The sequence below is a fragment of the Gossypium raimondii genome, chromosome 12, assembly GCF_025698545.1.
Source record: "Gossypium raimondii isolate GPD5lz chromosome 12, ASM2569854v1, whole genome shotgun sequence".
Classification (NCBI taxonomy): domain Eukaryota; kingdom Viridiplantae; phylum Streptophyta; class Magnoliopsida; order Malvales; family Malvaceae; genus Gossypium; species Gossypium raimondii.
In genome coordinates, this window is record NC_068576.1 from 50,810,548 (window position 1) to 50,835,358 (window position 24,811).

The window sequence follows — 24,811 nt, forward strand, 5'->3', positions numbered from 1 at the left end:
CGCCCAAGACATCTCCCGATATAATGTTGCCAAGACGGCAGACCCCAACTAAATTCGCGGCCCTCTAAAATCAACGAGTTTTAGCAGACCACCTTAGATGTACACTCTCGTGACGTGTCGGCCATGAGATAGCCTCCAATTATTTGAAGAATGTATGCTCGAGCATATCGGATTCTTTCAATTTCGGATGAATTTTCATTCAGATCGGGAAGGTCGCACGTAATCAAATTTCATCTCCACCTTACCTCCATCCATTTTATCCTAACGGCGCCCAAAGCTCGTAGCACACCGCCTCCCAATTGCTAGATTGGGCGGACTGGCCACTGGGTGCCCGCCCACCGCAATCCCAAATGCAGATGGACATCTTCTAGAGTGATAGTGCACTCTCCACATGGAAGATGAAATGTAAAGCGCTCGGGTCTCCACCTCTCGATCAACGACCGATCGGCTTGGCTCCAACTTGCATCCCCGGCCTACCATCGCCACGTGCAAAATCCCGCTTCCTGAGGTAGTTCTCTACTAACGGTGATGGAGGAGCATGCATATTCAATATTGCATTCCAATACGCGATCTTTAGCCTTTTATAACAAAAAATAAATTAATAAATATCTAAAATATATAAATAAAAATATCTTAAATAAAATATAAAATTTAAATTTAATACTTACCATGTTCATTTGCTCCACCGATATGTGATTCAGATCAAGACGAATCAATGATCCTACCATTGTTGAAAATATTAAAATTATTTTTAAAAAATAAAAATTGTAAAATTTTCTTTAAAAATGAAATTTAATGGAAAATAAATTTAATATGGATTTGGAGATTTTTGAAGGAAATTGAGAGGATTTTGGAAGGAATTTGAGAGTTTGAGAGAATTTTGGAAGGAAATTGAGAGAATTTTTTAAGGGAATTGAGAGAATTTTTGAAGAAAATTGAGAGAATTTGTTTGTGAAAATAAAAGGGTGGGGGTTTATATAGTTTAAAAAATTTTACCGTTAGGGGGCAACGGTCAATTTTTTGACCGTTGAAACCGTTTCACGCTAAGGGTAATCGCTTCCGTCGTCAAGCGACTGCCGACGTGGAAGGAAATCGCTTCTCAAGGACGCGATTTCCTTCCACGTCGGCAGTCGCTACCGACGTGACGCGATCTCCTGTCAAGTTCCCCGACATCACGCTGACGTGGACGCGATTTCGCGGAAAATGACCCATTCCAGTAAATAATTAAAAAATCGACCTATTTCTGTAATTTAAAAACAAAAAAGCTTTTTTTGGTAATTTGGCCGTATTCTTTAATGTAATCCACAGCAATTAATATACTCGACGCGACTCTTATTAGCATAGCTTTACTTTTACCTCGCTCTCGCAAAATTTCTGAGAGTTTTTTTTCAAATATATCCCTCCAATCAATTACTTTATTCATTTAATTTGCTAATTAGTTTAATCTTTAGCTAGCACAATCCAAAGACATCATTTGCTTTTCTATTGAATTTTGTCAAGAACCAAAACAAGCAAATCTCAACTGGTAAGACCAGATTCAATATGTCTAAAGCTTCGTCGACGGTTCCCTCTGAAACTCCCAAAGACGGTGACCGTGCAAATCTGTCTCGTACTTTGAAGTACTTATTGGGTTCGTTATTTCAACTTTTAATTCTTTCCCTTTTTATTTATAATTGTAACGCTAGTTAGTTGTGTTTATCTGTTTTTCCTTTTCTAATTTTTTTGGGTTGAATTTCGTTTGGGTGATTTAGCTACACAGTTTTTGTCAAGAGGAATCCCATTCATATTCAATTCATGGATAGTGAGGCACCTCACCCAGGAGGACTATGCGGTAGCAGCAACTAATGCTCTTCCCTTCATTTCTCAATCATTAGAATTCACCTTCACTTCACTATAGATTGATTTCTTCTTCTTTTGTAGGTGTATGCTGTTCAGTTCCATCTATTTGTGACGTGTATTTTGTTTCTTAGCCGCGAAGGATTCCGGCGAGCCTGCATGCGTGCTGATATTAAATTGTGGTTTCTCTCTCCTTTTTCATTGATTTCAGTATATGTTCTTTCGTTTATTTGCTTCGTTATAGTAAATTTTGCTTGTTTGTTATATTCTTCATATAATGCTTCATATGCAGGCAGTGGGCAGTAACTTAGGTCTTATGGCTTTACATGATGTTATATAAGAAGTAATAAGGTCATTGTTCTCTATTTAAGATTTTTTTTTACCCCTTTTGTTTAAGCATCAAATTTTAGTTTGTCTAATTTGTATGAACCCTTGTAATAATCTTATTAAGGACAGGGATCAATTAAGAGTCATAGCAAAATGCAATTAATTGAAATACAAGTAAATCAATCAAATGCTTTTAAAATTTTGATAATATGAGAGCAATTTGATCATCTTTTATTGTCTATATAGGCTTGATTTTATATCAAACTATATTGGGTTCAGGAGAGATTAGCTCTTGGGTCTCATCTCATCCTTTTGATACACTGCGAACTTCAGTGATCTTTTAGCTTTATGTATTCTAGCTGTTTGTTTACGCCCAGAATCCTTGTCTTTATCTACAGTGAAGGTGCTTCAGCAAAAGACAATGCTGCATTGTTGAAAGTGGCCTGGATGAGTTTCCCACTTGGTGTGGTTATCACAATTGCAGGATGTGTCTTTGTCTTCTGGTGGCAAGGGTTACAGCATTCTGACCCTTATGCTCAAGCTATTTTGATTAATGGTATTTCTTATAACTGCTTCCAAACTTTCTACTAGTTCTTGTGGCTTTCTAAGTGCTATTCATTGTGAAAAATGTCAATTCTTTTCACTTGTCTCTCACTTTTTATTACTTGTGAAATTGCTATTTATAGCAAATTTCTTTTGTTGATGACCTTCAGTTTTATGCTTTTGGCTTGTTTAGATATAGCCAGTATAGAATTAGCTCTGTGCTTGCGAATGTTTGCTCTTTCAGTATATTCCAGTGCTGCAACTTCTAGTGACTTTAAAAATGTAAACCTCATTGCAAGTATTTTGTTGAAAAAGAAGTGAAAAGGATTTTCCCTTCTATGGATCACTGCTTTTGCCCAAATCTGTCTGAAAGCAGAGTATTACATCTTAAATGAACCACGGAATTTCGTTTGGAGTCTGCATGAGATCAACTTAATTGTAATCAGCTGATTATTCTGTTCACTACTGGAAACATTCCTTTTAGAACAATTTCATTCACTAGCTTATTTTTCTTTGGCAGGTTTTGCATGTATATTAGAGCTCTTGGCGGAACCTCTATATATCCTTTCTCAGACATTGTTTCTACTCAAACTGCGCTTGGTGGTTGAAACTCTAGCTACGTTTTCACGCTGTGTAACAATGTACATTCTAATTGTGAACCTCACTAACATGGTAAAGCTTTTAAGGGAATTATGTTGCGAGTACTAGTATATTCATGTTGTGGATCTGCCTATTGGCAAGGTGTGTTTTGTGTCTGTTTTTAATGGTTGCATATAAGTTTAATGATTCTTGGGTTAACTTTCTTAGATGAAATATATTGTTCTGTTCTGGTGTTCTAATTTTACCAAGCATGTAGTGTTCTTGTGAATGATGGTTAGCCGCTAAAATGTTGTTGCTTCTGCTTGTGATGCATGTGGTTGACTGCTTCTGAGGTTTATGGTGATTAGGCCTTTGATTATGAACTGATGCACTTAATGTGAGGAGCTTTCATGTTTACATATATTATGAATTGTCCTTTTCTGCTTCTCTAATGTGTCTCTGGTTTTCTTTATATGCATATACTTTTTTATTGTTTTCATAGATTTTGTCAGTTTTCTTTTGATTTATGTGGGTTTGCTATGAGATCTTCTTTTGTAACTTTTTCATGAATATGTTTGAACCTGATTCTTACAGGAGAAGGGAATTGTCTTTGCGTTGTCTCAAGCAGCATATGGAGCCTGCATATTTCTGGGCTATTGGAGCTATTTTCTTCTTTTTCGTGCATATAGGAGTTCTGATCTTATTCCTTTCAGGTACTGGTCCTTTTATGCTTGACCCCATTCTTTTGGGGTAATATGTATGCTTGAATTGTTAGTCCTCCTTTCCCTTATTTGTGGATAAAATTTAAAGAAGACTTGAATTAATGGTAAATAAGTATACCCATCCACTTTTCTCGACATTGACCTGATGGAAATTTAGGTTTCCACATATAAATTAACATCCTGATGCTACCTTAGAGCTGTCGTCGTAACGGCTTTATCCGAGTACCATGAGAATCCTATCCATGTATTGGACTTCAACCCTGTTTGTCTGATTCTATACATATATCATTGATTCTCCTAAATACATCTCTTTTATTTTATTTTTTTATGTCTAAAGAACACATTTATTTCCTGAATTGTTTGGTAGCTACTTGCTCTGCCTTTTAATTACTTTCTCCAGATTATCCATAAATAACGCACAACTTTTGCAGACTAGGACATATGATGAATTTTGATAAGCAGCTCTCAAACATGTGTATGTTGTTTACCCTTCAATCCTTTCGAAAGTTGATCCTTCAAGAAGGAGAAAAGATCGTCCTTGTATGGTTGGATACACCATATAACCAAGCCGTATATGGACTCGTGGACAAACTAGGTGAGTAATCAGCACACTTGCTTCATACTTTATAAAGTTTTAGTTGGTAGGTTTCTAATGCTGGACTGTTTTGTTGGATATAATGCAATGCCTCTTATAATTTTCCACTACGATCGAGAAGATGCGATTATTTTTTCAAGGGCTAATCTAAATCATTCTTTTTTTCTTTTTTTTTAATTTAGGGAGCTTGGTGGTCAGGTTGGTGTTTCTTCCTTTTGAAGAAAGTTCATATTCTACATTTGCCAGGTCTGCATCAGGTTTATTACTGTCCTTTTCTTCAGTTGATTTTGTGAGGTGTTTAAACTTGTTTCTTAGGATTCACATATCTGGTTAACATTAATTTTTGACTACTTTTCTTTGTATTTGCTGACCCAACTCTCAGAATTGTGTCCATATTTTTGTTTTACATCAAGTATAGCTCCCATATGAATAGGATGAAGTCAGATTGCTATAGGATGTCCTTCAATTAAATTAAACAGGCACTTTTTCTTGAAGAGAGAGAGATAAAGGATAGGTGGATGTTAGGCGGTGGAAAAGAAAGTAGCACTCTCCATTGTCCATAAATTACAAGAAAATTTCCTTTTTGTTCAGCATTTGTACAGTGAATATGATTGCATGTGTTTGGGAGCTTGGATTAATTTAATGCTGCTGGCACAATATACGACAGATGTATTCTTCCCTGTAGCTTGGTGGTTTTTGTCTATGTTGTGCATGAAACGAACATCATATTATATGTTTGAATCACATTTTATGTTACTAATCCAATTGTTTTCTGGGAGTTATTTCATGGGAGTTAGTGTGAAGGTGGTAATTTATGGTGAATCTTCAGCCTGTTAATCTAGCTTCCCCTATCCCTGTTTTTTTTATATTCATATGTTGCATCCTAAGGCCTAAACTAATTAGTGATCTTTTTATTATTATTATTATTGTTATTATTGTGAAAAATGTTTATCCACGCACTAGAACTCAGCTTCCTTTTCCTTCAGACAACCTGCTTCTTGCTTCCATGAAGATTTAACTTTCTAAATGAGATATTTTGTTAATTAGTTGCCTTTGAATGTTTATGCACACAGATGCTCATTCTCCATAATTAAGATGGTGCTTCCTAACTTGTATCATATTGATAAAATATCTCTGGACAGGACAGTCTCCAAATAAAAGCAAGAACTTAGGAAGGCGCCTTACTGAGGCCATGAAGCTTGTTTTACTAATCGGTATGTTCTAAAGTTTTTTGTACTTCTTGATGTTTCCCTCTTTTCCTAGGATCAGTTTTCTAGGCATTGCCAACAATATTGTAATATAATGAAATTCTTAATTGGTTCTGGAAGTAATATAGGAATAATATCATAATTTTGGGACTTACAATAGTAATACAATAGTTCTAAAATTAGAGACTATGATTTCTATTGGCTGATTTAGAATGCTTCTTAGTTTGAGTGATGATAGAGTACAGTACATTTTAATCTAAGGAATTAATTTTGTTCTAATGATAATCTCTGTTTTGTTTATTTTTATACTAATTGGCACAACCTGCTTCCTTTCGATCAGTTTGATATGCCTTGGCATACCACTATGTTCTTGAAAATCTTTTTTCTTTTAAAACATAATGCTCTTTTTATGTTTTCCTCAAGGTGCTACTTATTTTGTAGGTCTCTTATTTTTGGCTTTTGGCCCAAGCTACTCCTATTGCCTAATCAGACTGTTGTATGGTCAAAAATGGAGTGATGGAGAAGCTTCCACAGCCCTTCGTTACTATTGTCTTTACATCATTGTTTTGGCTATGAATGGTTAGTAAATTTGGGTTTTTTTGCTTGTTAATATGTATGGGGCTGCCTAACATTTTCCTCAAGTGTCATATTGAGCACAATCAGTTTCGTCATATTCTTTCTCTTTTTACTTGTTTCCTCAAAACCTGGTATATTTGCGAAGGTGCTATGACATCACACTGAAGTGGCACAATTCTGGATTTTTTACCTCTTGTTATTAACGTAAAACTATATGACTTTACTGGATGAAAGTTACATGCTTGATGTGACATTATTGTATAAACCTCCTGCTGATGATTGAGTTGCTATTGCTGGATTTTATTCTTATATTTGGTTTTGCGTCAGGGACCTCTGAAGCATTTCTTCATGCAGTTGCAACTGAGAACCAACTCAAACGCTCAAACAACTCATTGCTTGTATTTTCATTGATATATGTAGCATTGAATGTCCTACTGATACGATCTGTTGGTGCCATTGGTTTGATTCTTGCAAATTCTTTGAGTATCCTTATCATATTAAGGCGAATTTCCTAGCTATGAGCCTTTGGTTTCAGTGATTTAATCAACTAGGTGCCATAGAACATCTTAAAATTTTGAGAAGTACTGCTGTTGAGCTATATGGAGAAAGAGATGAATATATTCGATTTATGCTAAAGCAGTGACATTACTGTAAAGGCAAAAAAATGTTTGTCTTGAGCAATTATCTTTTCAGCAATGTCTGATATAAGCTTTTACAAGTTGATTCCCGTCCTTTGTGTCAGATATGTTACTGGCTGGCCTTGTAACAGACATCCTTATAGACCTTCTCAAATATGTCTCTTTCTAGCAATAAGGATCATGTTAGATTAAATTCATTGGTTGGGTTTACTTAACAATTAAACAGATATGATTTTGAGGATTATCTACTCAGCAATTTTCATCAAACACTTTTTTCAGGTATGACTTAAGCTTGTACAAGTTAATCACGATGTTGTACTAATTTCAACTTTATACTGAATCACATTTCCTTGTTTTCCACAGGAGTCTTCCTCATTTTCTTTCTGCAGCTGTTTACCTTCAGGGTGGACAATCCTGTTGCTTTCGGGTGTAGCTACTCTTATTTCAGAAAAAGTATTTCTTGACCGTGAAAATTTTTGGTCATCCTTTTTTATTCATTTTTGCATTGGGTTCGCTTTCTTCTGCACCTCAGCCTTTGTCATGTAAGTATCATCCTATCCTATGCTTTCAAGTTCCCTAAACTTCTTAAAACTATTATCTGTTACAAACTATTGGTTTATACCATATCCTGGCATGCATGCTTATCATTTATAATATGTTTTATTTTATCTCCGTGAGTAGTTATCGGCGTGAGAGGCCTTTTATCAACAAAATTATCCGTTTCCGCGACCATTCAGACTGAAATCAAGAAGGGCCATAACTGCATTTTGAAATTGAAGGTGGGATTATCTCCCTTTACCTTATTTCTAATATTCCCCTTATGTATCATCTATTGAACGAGTTGTGACGGGATTTGTGGTGGTGATTATGAAATTCATTCAATTGACAAAATTTAAAGGAAATTCTTCCTAGCAATACAAAAATAGTAGAATAGAGTTGTCAGAAACAGGAGTTGTACCTTATAGGTATAGTGAAGGAGAACTTCAAGAATTTTGTATTGTTCTGAATGTTAAACCAGGATAAAGCTGAAGATATATACAGCAGTTACAGTGTTTTCAGGCCAGAATATTCTTGACTTGGTGCTTTTGAATGACATTTACCTTTTTTTTTTGTTCTTTTAAAATTTTGAATTGTGTCCATTGAACTATTCCTCTTCAAAAAGTTCAAACTTTTGAAGTTATTATTACTGACAATTCCTGTTGATGTCCCCGAAGGTAACAATATTCGATTAGCCATGAAAATTAATAGACAAGTGAGGAACTGTGTTTAAAACTGATAGATTAGAAATTTCTGCAGATTCAATGCCAGTGTGTTCACTCTTTTCTTTGCAGTTTTATCCGTGCCTCTTCCAAGGAATCACCAAAGCTTTTATTCCTTTCTGCTAATAAGTAGAATGGGCCTACAGTTCAATTTCTGATGGACCTAGAGGACAAGACAATATAATGTATGTGTGTGTGTGTACTTTTTTTCTTTTTCTCTTTTGGAGAAAGGGTTTAATAAAACAATTCTTTTTGTGTTTTTTATCCTTGAAAATTTTCTTCATAAGAATCATTGTGAAATTTTTCCGGTTAAATTTTGTGAGAATTATTTGATATATTAGGAGTGAAGTTGTTAGACTTTTAAAAAAATTGAAGTGATACGTATCTAATTTAAGGTGTAATAAAAAATAAAATAAGTACTAAAATTAAGATATTACTGTATTTGAAATTTACTTGAGGTAAAATATTACACCGATAAGATATGATATTTTTGGTGATGTATGAAATACTAAAACCATTTGTCTTTGCTTTTACAAAAATGCGATAAGAGAGAGAAAAGGGTTATAAACGTTTAAGAAAAAACCATAATAACCATTTGTGATGAGATGAGGCCCCATTATTGTAAGCAAAAGTAAATTTGATATGATTATATATTAATACTAAGCGTGTTTTGAAATGTTTTCTACAACCACATAATTAAAAAGAAAAGGACAATTTATTTTGTATATTGTTAAAATAATATAATTGAAGGAAATTAAGGCATATAGGAGGCAAAAAGAAGAAAGTGATGATTCATATAGGAAAGCTACGGGGGGGGGGGGGGTTCATGGGCTGTCCTCCTCCATGAACAGGAGGCTACCACATCCGCCACCACCACCTTGTAACTTGCAATTATAAGATTTGAAAAGCTTGAACCAAACCAAAGAAAAAAAAAAGGGAGAAAAAAGCGGGAGAAACAAATAGGAAATTGATGATGATGGAGTAGACCAATATGATTTTAGGAGTGCAAGTATCCAATTCCAACAACCCCCCCTCCCCCAAAAGAAAAAAGAAAAATCAGCTTTGAGTAGTTCAGTTGGCATTTCATTCACATTATCTTCTAAAACAAAATGATGGTGATTTTTTGAGTTTTTGATACATAGGAGGCACTTGGATTCCATCCACTTTCCTAGTGGAATTCATTTTTCATGCTTACCCTCCCTTTTGCTTCAGCATGCAGTAATGCTTAATTGATTGCCCCCAACCCCCCCCCCCCCAAAGAAAAAAACCCTTCTTATTCATATAAAAAACAAAACACATATAAAAACAGAATGTGAAACAGCTTCAGAGTGAGTGCAAACCAACATCACTCCAATCCCCAATGTTATTGCATTTCCTTAACAAAAACATTTTGAGTATCACATTAACCATATAGCTAATATTCATGACTGAATCCATTTTTGAAGGGAAGAGAAAACCCCATTACCCATAGCCAATTTGACCACCAAAGCTCTTTTTGCATTTATATTCATTTGAGTTTCTAATTTGGTCAAAAAGCTTTCTGTCATTAATATATTTTTAATTATAGAGAAAGTTGAAAAAAGTGAAGTCCGTTGAGAGAACTGCCTTAATTAGTCAAATGGGTTTTGAACTAAGTTTTGGTTTGGCATCTCCCTAGGACCTGCAAATTAGGGGGTCACAGCAACTTCAGAATTCAAAAGTTTATGTTCCTAAAATCATGCTTCAAAAATAATAATAAATAACAATCGAACCTAACCTAATAACCACAGGACAGCAATATTCCTTTTCATTTGTTTGTTTCTCCAATAACCTTCAGATATATGTTACCAAGTCACTCATTCCATTTAGTATAATCTAATCTCCCTTCTTCCTCTAAAACTAACTTCACACATGTATGTATGTATGTACTTACAAACTACTTTTTATATATCATAGCAATTAATTTTAGGGAAAATTCACAAAATTTCAGTTCCAATATTACAACATTTTCTTCCTTCGGAAGGTCTGAATCATTAGGTTGTCTATTCTTACGTCGCCCCTCAAAATAAGTAGCGGTGCTCTCTCATATTAATTAAAGCACCTTTTATTTATATAAAAAAACAAAGCAGAACGTGAGATGTAATGATAATACATGGGACAGCTGCGCCAGTCCCGTTTCAAAATCCTCTTTGCTATGTACCCCCCACCACTTTTAATTATTCAATTTCACATCTCAATTATCTTCTTTTAAGTTTTAACCAACTTTCTCCTATTTACCTTTTTAAGTTTTAGTCCCTACCCTCTGCCTCTTTCTTCATCGTCATAAATAAAACAACCAACCTAATCCCATTCCTCTAATACATACAAATATCAATCTCACTACCACTTCAATCCAAATTTTGAGTTGCCTATTGAAAAGCTTCACGCATGTGTAATTTGAACTCCTGACAGCAAGTATAGTGTTACGGATTATTTACGGGCTTACCCATTCTAACATCCAAAACATCCTTAACAAAATTGAAAAAAAAAAAAAACATTTCTATCTAACATGCGATCAAAATCAGACATGATGGCAACACACGTCTTGTGTTAATGGAGACGTTTGAGCTTAATTAAGGGAGTGATTAAGTGTAATTATTAGTAAAGTATTGATGAGTTGCGAGTAAGATAGATGAGGTCTCACTCTCACATGCCGATACTTCAAACATCCATAATTTTGTTGTCCACTTTGGGACACGAGACATATATTGTTATTATGTTTGATGTGGAAAATAAAGGCCCCCATCCAATCCCAGCAAGAGGTTACTGTGAATTAGTCAAATGCAAAAGATGGGTGCCAAAGCCACTGTTCTTCTTTTTACAAAAATAGCTCCTTACTTTTTCTCCTCACACAATCTTAATTAATACGGTCATTTCAATTCTTTCATCATTCCCTTGTGGAACCCTTCTTCCTTTCTCATTACAGCAGATATTTTGGATCAGTCCTCGTACACTCCTATACCTATCTGCATTCTCATTCGTTTGCTTCCTAACTACATATCTCTCTTTACACCATTCATATTCATCCATCAACATGTATTTGTGTCTCAATTAAAATATTATACTCCACTTTTAATTTATTTTAATATTTTAAAATATATTGTATTTTTTTATTAATACTAAATTTTAAACAATCAGTTAAATTTGAATTTTTGATATATATGGGGAGGGATCTGCTTACATAGATGTAAAAATTCAAGTGGTTTTACACTAGTTCATAATCATTTTATGATTAAAATTTTAATATTTCATTTTCCATTCATGTAGATCATGCATGTCAAGTCATCATATATTAAAGTTTTCTAACTATACGCTTTATGTAAAAATAATATTAAACTGTTCAATATATATTAATACTGATTATATTTTTCACCAACATAATAAAATATTTTTAGCTTTAACCCAAATTTTATAATTTTATCTCAATTTAAAAAAAATTCTAACTTCCCTAACTTACAACTCTCCTTGCATCTTTTCTCATGCATCCTTCATCTAATCAATAGTCGAGATTCATTTACCTCTCTATAAAGTGCCTAACTTATTATCAAGTATTTATTATTTTGAGGATCATGGTACCTTTAGAGGGTCAGCTTAAAATAATATAAAATTCGAAATATTTTTTTAATTCAAAATTCAAATATTATCTTAAATCAATAATTTTTTACTTAAACCGAAATAATAAATAACGAATTAAATTCTTCATTTCTTAATATAATTTTAAGTAAGTTGTTGTCTATTATATTATGTTTTATCTTATTTCATTATGCATCAAATGTTACATTTATAGTAAATTTACTATTCCTTGCTTATAATTTTAGTCAAATTGCCCTTAAATCATAACAAGTAACTTGTTTTAATAAAAAAATGTAATTTTCTTTCTTTTTCGTTTTACATTAATAAAATAGAAAAACTAACTACTTATTATTTTTCTCCAATTTAATTAATTTATTAGAGAAATACATTATTTTATCCATAAAATAAAATACTATAAGATTAAAACATAAAAATAGAAACAAAATGTATAAAATAATTTAGTAAAATGTGGTTTTAATTAATTTTACAATCTATTCACTAAATAGTAAAATGTTACATCATGTAATATACTGCATAAAATGTAAAGTAATCTTATATTATTACTAAAAATATTTCAAACATGAATATCACCAAATCTTTTAATATTTTGTTCAATTTATAATCTGACAATCTCGTCGTGTTATATGCCAGCAATGAAATTTTAACTGAAAAAATTATAATTATGATTTTGACGATGCAAATGGGAAGTGCCTTTCGTAAAGGCTCTCGGAACTTGGGCACTACAAGTTGCAGGCAAAAGGGGAATGAGAACAGTAATTAATTCATTCTTGTTCCAATTTTCGTATACTCCATTTGGTAATAAAATTTGAATGAGAGCACATGTATGAAATTCCTCAATCCCTAGTCCCTACACAATACCTTACCCATACGCACCACTATATATTAACTTACATTACTATGCTTACTTGTTTTTTTAATTAAATTATAGATTAACTTTTAAATATATTTTAACTCTTTTTACTCTTTATACATTTAGAATTAAACTCTTATATTTTTACTTTTCAGAATTTAGTCTCTCTATTTTTGAATTTAAAATTCAACCCCAATAATTAACACCAATAAATTTTTCTGTTAAATTCGTTGAGCAACATTTTAATTTTTTTTAAAGAATACTTACATGGTAATCATGTAAAAAAAACACATTGCAAAGGACGTGAATTTAATAGATAATTCTAATGGTGTTAACGACTCTTAAAATTACATCATCATTTTAATCAAAAGGCTTATATGTAAAGAAAAAAAAGCCCTTAAAAATTGCAAAAATATCAATTAAGCCCCAGTATTAAATTTTCACACAATTAAACCCCTATTGTTAACTAAATAATCAATTAAGCCCCTTCGTTAACAGTTTCCGTCATTGACCATTTCAACAGTTAAAATAAATTGATAGACCAATCAAATGGTGACACATGGCAACTTCTGGTCTAATATAATATTTTTCCCATGATTAAAAATCATAAAAATAGAAAAAAAATAAAGATTAAAAAGTATTTAAAACATTAAAATTTATATAAACTTATTAAAATTATAAAAAAATATTAAAAACTTATAAATATTAAAAAACTCTAAAAAATATAATAAATTCAAAAAATTATAAAAAAATTAATTAAACTTATTTAATATGTTTAAAATTAAAAAAACGTATTAAAAATCTTAAAAAATAAAATAAATATTAAAATTGAAATAAACTTATACAAATTACAAAAAAATTAATAAAAACTTGAATTGGACCGGTTTGCTTGAAATCGGTAAGGGTACCAATCCGAGGAAAGCCATTAGATCAGTTGACTTGGGAATCGGGCAGTTGAACCGATTTTTTTTATTTTTTTAATATTTTTGTCAAACCAAAATTCTATTATCCAACCATTAGCATGTGCCAAAATGAAATATTCTAACTAAGGTTTTCAAAATCATACTGGTGGTCAAATCGCTCAGATTACCAATTTGCCAGTTCGAATGATTCGTCTAGTTCAATTAAATAATACATTAAAAAATATAAAAAAAAACGGTTCAACCATCCGGTTCCTAGGTCAACAGGTCTAACGACTTACTTTGGATCAGTACCCTTGCCAATTTCAATCTAATTGATTCAACCGTCTAATCTGATCCACTTCAAGTTTTTATGATTTTATTTTTATTTTTATAAGTTTATATCAATTTTAATACTTTTTATAATTTTTTTATGATTTTATATAATTTTAATATGCTTTTTAAAATTTAAATATATTTTATTAATTTTATATTTTTATAATTTATTTGATTTTTATATTTTATAATTTTTATAAGTGTATATTAATTTTTATTTTTATATTTTATATTTTATTAATATTTTTATTTTTTGATAATTTTATGAATTTTAATCTTTTTATTGGAAAAATATTAGATTAAATTAAAATTTGTCACGTGCCACCTTTTAATTGGTTATTTTAATAGTCAATGTGGTTAATGATAAAAATAGGGGCTTAATTGATTATTGTAGTTAATGGTAGGGCTTAATTGGGTGTAAATTTAATACATGTGCTTAATTTTATTTTATTTTATTTTGTATTTTCTTAAGGGTTTTTGACATATAAGCCTAATCAAAATAAAGCATTTAGCCTAATCAATGACCTAATAAAGTTAAGGTGCCAAATTATGTCGAGAAGTTAAAGTATAAAGATTAAATCTTAAATTTGAGCATTTTATAGAGACCAAAATTGAAACTTGGTCATTGTTATATAATCTATAGAAAAAATACGTGTCATGCCACTTTGCCACGTTCATAATTTTTTTTCCAAGACATATTTATAAATAGTTGTAAACAATCACCTTTAGCCTTTCAACTACAAGTAACTTTTTTATTCTTAGAAACTTGTCAACGTACAAAGGATATGATAGTATAATAAAAATATATAACTAGTATGTATAAGTATGCAAATTATTTGGACTAGTTAATGCATTGTAAAAGTAAAGGACTAAATTATGTAAAATTAATATATATATATATATATATATTAAATATCATATGTGAACATAGTAGAGACATCGAAACTGCAATTTTACTATTATATTATAATGACTAAAAAGGGAAAAATCATGTCATTAGTTAGTCCAAATAATTAGCAATGTTAATAATTTTAGTAGTTGATGCGGATTTAAAAAAATTTATTTCAACTCATCAAGCCAAAATGTTTTTTGTTAGAATAGTATTTTGTTTAAAAAATTTACGCCAAAAAGTTTATCAAAGTAATAAAAATATTAATTATTTGGACTAAACATTATAAAAGAAAAATAGGACCAAATTTTTGTAGTAATACAAGTATAAATATTCTTAATTTTAGGTCTAGTAGAGGGACTAAAAGTGATATTTGATCAATTTTATGTAAAATGCAAAGAAGAGAGAATGACTGAACATTTGTGAAGTAGAGGGCGAAAAGTGATATTTGACCAATATTGTATAAAATGCAAAGAGAAAAAGAAACTGAACAGGTGTCAAGGTCCTTTTAAATATGTTTACTTATGGTTCTAAAATGCAGTTTTGAAAAATAATGAAAAATAAATCCATAGTATATAGATCAGGACAGCTCTAAAAACTTGTTTTTTAAGCATTTAAAGAATTTATTTTGATTTTAAAATCTAATTAACATACAAATAAAAGTAAAAAAGAAGAAGTAGTTAGTTTAAAGTGTGAATATTAACATTTGTCATTATACTTTCAGAATATAGGTAAAATATATGAATAAATTTTGCTACTAAACTTTAAATTTTAGTTGATTTTGTTAATTAAAACTTCACTCCTCAATATTGGTTTTCATGATTTGAAAATAAAATTTAACAACAAAATACTCATTCAAATATTTAATTTTAATAGTTAACATCAAGCTCACTTATAGTCGCCGGTTGAACCCTATCTTAATTGACATTACTGCTATTACGATTACATGAAGGATGTGGCTTCAAATGTACCTATACATGTTTTTCCTCCGATTTAATAATATGAGGTTATGAGTAGATGAGCACTTGTATAAACAAATTTTGTTTAAAAAATTAAAAATGATAAATCAACATGAAATGTTTATTTAATGAAAGAAAGACTTGAAAAATAAAATACATTAAAAAGAAAATACCAAAATTTTATTTTATTAAAAAGTTTTATTAGTTTTTAATATTATAGTGATTAATTTATTATTACCAATTAAAATAAAATATTAAAAATAATTTTTAATTCAATTTTGCCTTCAAATTCTTTTAAATTAAATTTGAATAGTAAAATTCAATTAAATATCAAACTTTAGTGGAGAGTTTGTTGCAACACAAAGTTTGGGGGTGATTTGTTATGACGGCCCCCGCTATGACAGATGCGAAGAGCTACTAAAATGAGGACAGTTCACACCTTAAAGAATATAGAAAGGGAAGTTGGACATAGACCCTAACCATTGAGTTCCCTACCCCAAGGGTGCCATAATAAGATGGCCGGTGTTAGCTTAAGGCATTATTGGAGTCGACTTGAAGAGATTAGATATGGCATCTTTTAATTGTAATGAATTGATAAATGTCATCACGTGCTCTTCTCAATATATTTTCTACAGATTGTGAGGACCTGTTAAGTGTGATATCTAAGTGAGACTATAAAGGTGAGTTTTCTCAGGGAACCTATGGCAAGGTTATTTGTCGCATGTTCTTCGTAATTTTCAATTGTTTTGGTGAGAGAGTTTAAGGCAAAAGTTTAATTAAGTTAAAATATAGTGGTAAATTTACTTTATTTCGAAAACAAAATGAAAAATAAAAATAAAATATAATGAGAATTTTTACCTAAAGTATAATGACAAACTTGCATATCAACCTTCAAAATAGTAAACCCAAAATTATAAGTCAAAAAATATAAAGCCTTAAAACCTATTCTTAAACAAAATCCAAAACTTTAAATTTTAATCTAAACCTTCAACATCAACATCGAGCCAAAGCTATGAACCTTAAATTCTCAAACAATAAATCTTAAGATATACTTTTAACTTCAAGACCTAAAGCTCAAATCGTTAAACCTTGAGTCTTAATACCTTAAGCCCTAAATTTAAACCAAAATTCTAAATTAATATCCTCTTGAGTTTTATATGTTTGCTTTTGTTTATGTACCAACCTCAAGCCAAAACATTAAACCCTAACCTTCTAAATAATAAACCCTAAGATCTCAAACCTTAAATCATAATCCAAATTGTTTAACTCCTAAGTCGTAAAAACTTAAATTCTAAATCTTAAGAGTATATTTAGATGAGGAATTTAGAGGAGGAATTTCAATTCTATAAAAAATTTAAAATTTAAAAATGAAATTACTTGTGAATTTTTAAATTTGCAAGGAATTCCAAAGATGATCTTCTTGTACATACTACTCTACTCCCTTATACTATTGGCTTAAAAGAAGATTTGAATAACTTAAATTCTTTATTCAAATTCCAACTAAAAATTTGGGTTTCTAATATTTCGCAAAATCTTATTCCATTTAATGGTCTCATTATAAAATACAAACCTAATGATCCATTTACATCATTTCTACGCTATTTACTTTAATATTATTTTTCTTTTATATGTTTTTTACTCATGAAATTCTAATAACCTAAATTTCTCAAAAAATATTCAAAAATATTAGTATTTTGAAAACGATGCATTTTAAAATTGTAATTGCATTTTGATAAATAATTTTTAGAAATAAATTTTCATTATTGGAATTTGATAAAATAATTACAAGAGAAATAATCAAATATAGCATGAAGAAATAATTTTTGATTTTCTAAAATGAGTTTTGCAATTATAATTGACAAAAAAATCCAATAAAGAAAAATTATAATAAATGCTAATATGTTAAAAAAATTAAGGACTTTCAAACTTCTAATTTAAACGCATGCACCCTTATCCAAAACACCTTAAATCTTAATAACAATCTTAAATTGTAAAATTTTAAGTAGTAAACCTTAAAATCCTAAGCAAAGTATAAATCTCAAACCCTAACTCAAATTTAACACTAACTATAAACCCTAAATTTTAGGATTGGTTAATTTTTATTTAATTATTTAACACAATATTTAGAAAAAATTAAAGTTAAAATATTGTGAAAGAAAATTAAGGTTAAATTGGCGAGGCTATGATATTAATTAAAAATAGTTAAAAAATATATAGTGTGATTTATGAAATCACAACGAAAAATTGATTTTTAAAGATCCTCGGACTTCCCTCAATTTCTTAACAAATCAACCCCTATTCCTCACAATATCCGTCATTTACTTGTTTGACCAAAATTTTTTATCCATATTTACTTGTTTAACCAATTACTTCCTGAAATTTATGGGTAAATTTTTTGAGAATCACGTACTGATATAATATGTTCTTTCCTCTAAATAAATGGTTCCCAATATATTTTAGAAACAGACCAAGAAGCACGAGACTGTTTGCCAATAGGCAAATGAGTGAAGAGGGTATTAATTATTATGAAGATAATAGAAATATGATTACGGAAAACAGCATCAATTAATGGGAATCCAGAGTAGATATTACAAATGGTTGGCTGCCCAATCTGCATGTTCAACTTAAACAGACAAGGGATGGTTTTCCGTACGAAATAAATGGGGAAAACCGTATGGGGAAAAGGCAAAGAGTTAAAAAAAGAGAGTATTAAATGTTTCAAACTTTAAAAAATAAAAAAGAAAAAGTCATTAACCTTGAACCAAGTTAGCGCATAATTGAGATGATGAATTTGGCGCAAAAGCAAGGCATGCATAATCCTCATCATCGTCATGCCACAAAATAGGTTGCACTCTGGTGGTAGGAGGATCATTTCATGCCTTTCACGCCAAACCCCGGCCTTCCCCCGCCCACCTCTGCACATGACAGGCACGTGACCCCCTCTACTACGTAATGCCCAATGGGAATGTCATGACTAGCCATTTGCCATCCATCCATAGGCCATAGCCTTCCCTTTTACGAATGACTGGTATGAGGGGGACAAAGTGGAAAAGGGATTTGGACCCCACCCACCATTCCCTGGCGTGCCCTGGCCAAGCCAGGCCGCCATTGCAATGTTGCTGCTGCTCCTCTCTCTCTGAGTCTCAGGCCTCAGCTCTGCCTTCTTTTGAGAGAAGCTGAGAACTGTAATGTTGTTGGGACCCCATTAGGGGTTGTATTGTGCCCATCAGCAATCATCAGCCTAATGTAGCCTTTTTCTTTTAATTTTTTTTGTGTACCTTTGTTTTCTTTCCCTAATGTTTTTTTTTTCTTTCCATTTTTTCAAATGTTTAAATGTTTTTGTGCGGCACTTGTATACGTGTACTGTATTATACCCACAGTCTTGTAAATGGGTATTTTTGTACTTTGACTTATCATTTGATTATTTCTTTTTGTCGGGATTCCAATAATCCATGATTTTTCTTTTTATTGGTTTAAAACCATCATCACAAATCCATGTCTTTATGAACGTACAGGATATACCCAAACAATGATACCAAGTCCCTTTCGAAATTCAATATCTAGAATGCTATTTAACATTTTTTGAACTACATTAATTAAATAGAGAAAATAGATTTCAAATATGCAAAAAAAAATATAGGGACCGAGAGAGAAATTAGACCTAATATCTATTGCGCCTGCCTGTTCAGCTTCGGGTGCCATTGATCAAAGGCTCATTTTGCAAATATAAAGTCGTAAACTTATTATTACGAAATGCAATATATATACATATAGCAAAGCAATTTAATTTTCTTTTAAGCAACAACTTTATCATTATCAATAGTTTTAATTAAAATAAATTATAAAAGCAAGAAGTGAACAACTCATTCAATAATTAATTAGAATAAATATTTAGAGGAACTTACATATCTATACAAAATAAAACTGAAATGAAATTTTTAAAATTTCTATTTCAAATCTAATCTTAAGTAAAAGCGTGAGTAGCATTTATTTTAATTAATTAAATAATTAGCTAAACCCTAAATTATAACGAAGGATGGGATTTAATTTTAAAAAATCAAAATAAAGTGATAGATGCAGCGTGGAACATAAAAAGACAAAGCAAATGGGAGGAGGAAGGCATGCGCGCGGTGCAAAGAAGGAAAAATGATAGAGAATGCGACTACTCCTACGTACATAATTCATATATTTTTTCCTACCTTATACACTGCAACCAAACGAATCCACGGTCCACTCACTTTAATTCTATTTTTTTGGTCCACTTTTATTTTGGGTTTTTTTTTTCATCTCATTTAATTTGGATTAATATTTTATTATACTGAACATTTCTGTAGGGAATGAAGCTGGGATGCCGGTTTTATTGTTGGGTGACGAAAGCTTTGCTTTCGCTTTTGCTTTGCTTGCCTTGTAGTTCTCGAAACTGTGGAACTGTCGTTCTCGTGTTTTGCTGTGCGTGTATGTGTTGCGAATTCAATATATAACTTTTTTTTCTTCTTTCGTTTTTGTTTTTACTTGCTGTGCATTAAATTATTATTCTTTTTCAATGTTCAAATAGATTGGCTGATTACCAGTTTCGCTACATAAAATTTAACACATTCCACTTCACTTAAAATGAAATGAGTTTCATGGAAACGACAAATTTGCACTTTTACAGACTTCTAGTGATTTATCTACTTAAATTCATAATAATAAATATGAAAATAAACAATTGTATTCATCATTTTCAACTTTGTTTCCTTTTTATGTGTATATATATACTCTTTTCTCTTTGTATTTTTAGGGTATGAAGAAATTCCTGCTATCAATAAAGTTTTAACATTTGTTGAAGGTAGCTTAGTTTTTAAGAGAATTTATAAAGTCTTTATAGTGAGACTCAAACTTGAAATTTCAAATATCATAAGGCATCAATTTTACCATTAAATCAAAATTTATTGATTAAGCCTAATTTTTATATAGTTTTAAATTTATCTATAAATCTCTTCAAATCTTTAAATTTAAAGTTTTAGATGATTGATGTTAATTATCGAAAAAATTGATTGAGTCTGAGTTCAATTAATATTGACAACATTATTAGAAGAAAAGAGCATGAATTTGATTACAAATAAAAGAAAATTATAAGTAAATAGAAAAAAGTGAAATAGAATATTGCAAAAATCCAGAATAAATAAATGAAAGGAAACGGAACGTGGGAGTGTTGCAAAAATTAAATAAATGAAGGGAAAGGAAACGGAATGTGGGGATGATTCATGAATCATGATTGTGTTCCTAATCTTAATAAATGCTTTACCAGCATTAATTATAGAAAGTAAATATGGGGATGATGGAGAAACGCTTTATCAAAGTCAAACTCAGTTCACAAATTGAAATTTTAAATATATATTCATCGTACGTATACATTTACTTTATTGAGGAGAATTTTGGGTGAAACATTTTAATAGTTTAGAGATGGTCCCGGTTTTCACAATATTTTTATACTTTTCGTTTTATTTACAATTTTAATTTTGAATTTAATTTTAAAAATAAAAGTCCAACTTCCATTTGATCTAGGTATGATATAAAGAAATTTTGAAATATTATATTAATTTCTACAAATTAAATAAAACATGCCAAAATAGATAAAATGAAGAAAAATTTGTAATTAAATTATATATAAATAAACACAGATTTTTTAATAATTTCTTTTAAGTGGTATTGCAAGTTTGATCAAAACCCGGCTCTAAAATTTCAATTCAAACGTCCAAATCCATATCCATCACAACTCTAGAGATTCGGTACCATAAGGAAACTCATGAAATTGGATTCCCCACAGAATTGGAAATATTTTATCATCCATAAATTTAGATAAAGATGCGCAAACATTCGATTTAAATAGCCCGCTCTAAATGCATTTTTATGTTTTTACATCATAGTAAGATTGACGACAACTGATAGTGTTATATTTGATTCTGATGAACACTGCCAGTCTGCCACCGCCCGATTTATGATTCCACAGAATTTTGCTTGTTGGACTTTTTTGTTTTTCTTTAAATGGTTCATTTATATATGTGTATGTGTATATATATATATATGCACTTATTTCGTATATTATTAATTGGATTTTAAGTTATCTAGTAGAGTCCCTTAAGAGTCTAATTTTATACTATTTTATTACCAAAAAATTATCATTGACCGTCGGATCATCATTGTTGTAGCCATCGTGCCTAACGGTGTCATTGCCGACGCGACTCCTCCTGACACCTCGAACTGTCATCGCTTTGCTTGAATGGGCCTGGCCGGCTCGACACCTCGTCTCGAGGTTGCCGGTGCTGTGGTTGGAGCAGGTGCTAATCGTTAATTTGAACAATGTCGCACCAACCAGGCATGTGAATGGCCAGTAGCTGATCCAGTTGCTGTCAGTTCAGTTTGAGCTAGTGGTGGCCTAACTAGTCCGATCCAACCACCGGTTGGACTGTCAACCCAATTTCATACACCTAACTCGATTCAACTAGTTTTGAGTCTCGATCTCGGTTTTTGGTTCTTAGATCTAATCTTTGATCTTCGATTTAATTTTTCAAGTTCAATTACATATTGAGCTAATTGTCTTACTTGAAAATTGATTTCCAAAAATATCATACTTATTTTAACTAATTTGATTAATTTAATTTAATTTTATCATAATTAATTTTCCGAAAAATCACTGAGATTTTCTAAATTAATTTTTCAATAATATTCTTTAATCAAATTCTTGAATAATTCACAAGACCACCTAATTTAATTTCACATCGAATAAATTGACTCAATTAAATTATTTCCAAAGTCATAAATTTTTTTCTAATTCAAATGCAGTCTGATCAAATTTTTGTTGAGCTAACGAAGGAACCAATCAGACATTTACAATTGGGCTCGAGCAATTACAATTATGTCCAGAAGCATCGTTCCAATAATTCACAATTTACTTAATTATGGAGTCAGCCCACAAGAAGTACCATAATTGAAAACTCCTTATCGTATACTTTTTATGAAAGCAATTTATCTAGCTGCTTTGTCTATTAACCTCGACATGTGTGTGCTGCTCTCATATAATATCATTAATTCATTTGAGTTAAATCTGTTCACTCAATACAATCATATTTTATCTCATTGTCACCCTCGTATCTTCTTAATGATTAATATGATCACTGTCAACCAATAATTGTAATAAATTATTTGTTCAATAATAAGCAACTCATGGTCACGTTCCATATTTATCAATCCACACAATCCCAATGAAAGGATATCATTAACTCTTTATTTGGGCTATGGATTTCATCGTTGCTAGTAAAGTTATGCCATACACAAGTCATGTACCCAACATATCGACTATAGGTTTGATCATTTTTAGAGCATAAGCCTCCATTTATATCAAAGCACATGAGTTACATACGCATGCCGAGTGACTAATTCAAGATTTAGGTAAATCACACCATGAACGTCACAAGTGAAATAATTAATAAACAGATTAAGAATTAATTCAAATTGAGTCCAGTCCAATGTATCCTTCTTCTAATAAGTACATCGATGTCTCTATCCGTGGAGTCAGCTGTTCAGATAGTCAAGACTAGTGATCTCCTTAATTTGGAATTGTAAACGACATAATAATCCTTCTAAGTATTTGAATCAAATGTTCACTTTGACAAATTGGTTTAATTTAATGTTTAGAATCCAATTTGGATATTATATTTTAAATGGAACAATTTAATTTAATTTTGGAAAATTATTGATTGGATGGGTTTGATAATTTGAATATAACCATTATTGTTAAAGATAACTTTAAAAAATTAAACTTGAAAAGTAGGAGATATAATTACCATGCCTTATAGCTTTAAAAGTAAATTATTCAAAGTATACAAAATTATAAGCAATCATTATAATAATTAATAGTGTTTGTTACTAGTACTAGTAAAGCCACAATTATATCTTTGCCAACATGTTTAATAATGTGTATAAATAAATTTTATTTGAAAATTTCAAAAATCAGTGCAGTGATTGGGATTGGATTTCCGTTTATGAAAATGGAACATCTTATATAATTAATCGTTTACCTTTTCGAAGGATATATTCGTAATAAAATGTAAATATATCATACTTTAAACACAATATTATATTTTCCTAAAAATAAATATTATATAATTTTGTATTTATATTAAACAACAATTTTAATACAATATTCAATATGATTTGGATCAATAAATTAAGGATAAACTATAGTAAAGGTCATCTAATTATGTTTTTTTTGTCATTTAACTATAAAAGGTTTTAAAATAGCCATTTAACTATTAATAATTTTTTATCTCCCAACTTTAAAAGCTACAAAATAGTCATCTAATTATTCGATTTTGTCTTTTTATCACCAAATGCCTAACTTAAAAATGAAAACATAGAAAATTAATCCAATAAAAAATTTAAATAATGAAATCATCGTTTTATAACTTTTCGTAATTAAGTGAAAAAAACATAATTGAATGATGATAAATTAAATTCTCATTAGCATTCCAATATCAGTTTATTTGTAAAAAAGAACTCAATATACGACTGATATAACCAAAATCTGAAACGTAAACACCAATTATATCCAACATCAAGTGGTTGTTGCTTTTGCAAATATTAATATACACTCTACCTTTAAACCTGAGACCCTGGATTTTGTTTGTTTTTGTTATAATATCCCTTTCAATCATTTACAGATTACAGAATGAAGGTATGTATACATGTTTATTTTGATATAATATAATATCTAGAGGTATAAAAAAATAGGGATTTGTTTTAAAACAACAAACTGGGGATATGGTGGGAAAATGAAAGGTGTGTCTTTTCTTGGATCCTGTGAGAGACATTGCTTACTGTTACAGAAAATTATAATCTTGTATACCCAAAGATAAAGGAAACAAGGAATGATGAAAAAGTGGTTGCAAAAGAAAAGGTGGGAAAAAAAAGAAAAAGAAATCCCAAGAAATTAAAAAAAAAA

The 24,811-nt window shown here is 30.6% G+C and overlaps 1 protein-coding gene across 4 annotated transcripts; it reads left to right on the top strand.

Moving 5' to 3' along the window:
* The first annotated feature begins 1,338 nt into the window (after positions 1-1,338).
* Positions 1,339-8,090, top strand: LOC105764886 (uncharacterized). 4 transcript variants are annotated; one of them, XM_012583669.2, is made up of 14 exons: positions 1,339-1,630; positions 1,752-1,831; positions 1,921-2,018; positions 2,562-2,719; positions 3,227-3,378; positions 3,880-3,998; positions 4,439-4,602; positions 4,785-4,859; positions 5,745-5,816; positions 6,252-6,389; positions 6,714-6,869; positions 7,251-7,303; positions 7,388-7,566; positions 7,706-8,090. In XM_012583669.2, exons 1-14 carry the CDS (start codon positions 1,543-1,545, stop codon positions 7,764-7,766), a joined length of 1,593 nt encoding a protein of 530 aa, XP_012439123.1. In that variant the 5' UTR covers positions 1,339-1,542; the 3' UTR covers positions 7,767-8,090. The 4 variants fall into 4 exon arrangements, with proteins under 4 accessions (XP_012439123.1, XP_012439124.1, XP_012439129.1 ...); XM_012583670.2 differs by having other exon boundaries at positions 1,340-1,630; positions 1,921-2,015; XM_012583675.2 differs by lacking the exon at positions 1,339-1,630 and adding an exon at positions 2,129-2,187 and having other exon boundaries at positions 1,805-1,831; positions 1,921-2,015.
* The last annotated feature ends 16,721 nt before the right edge of the window (positions 8,091-24,811 follow it).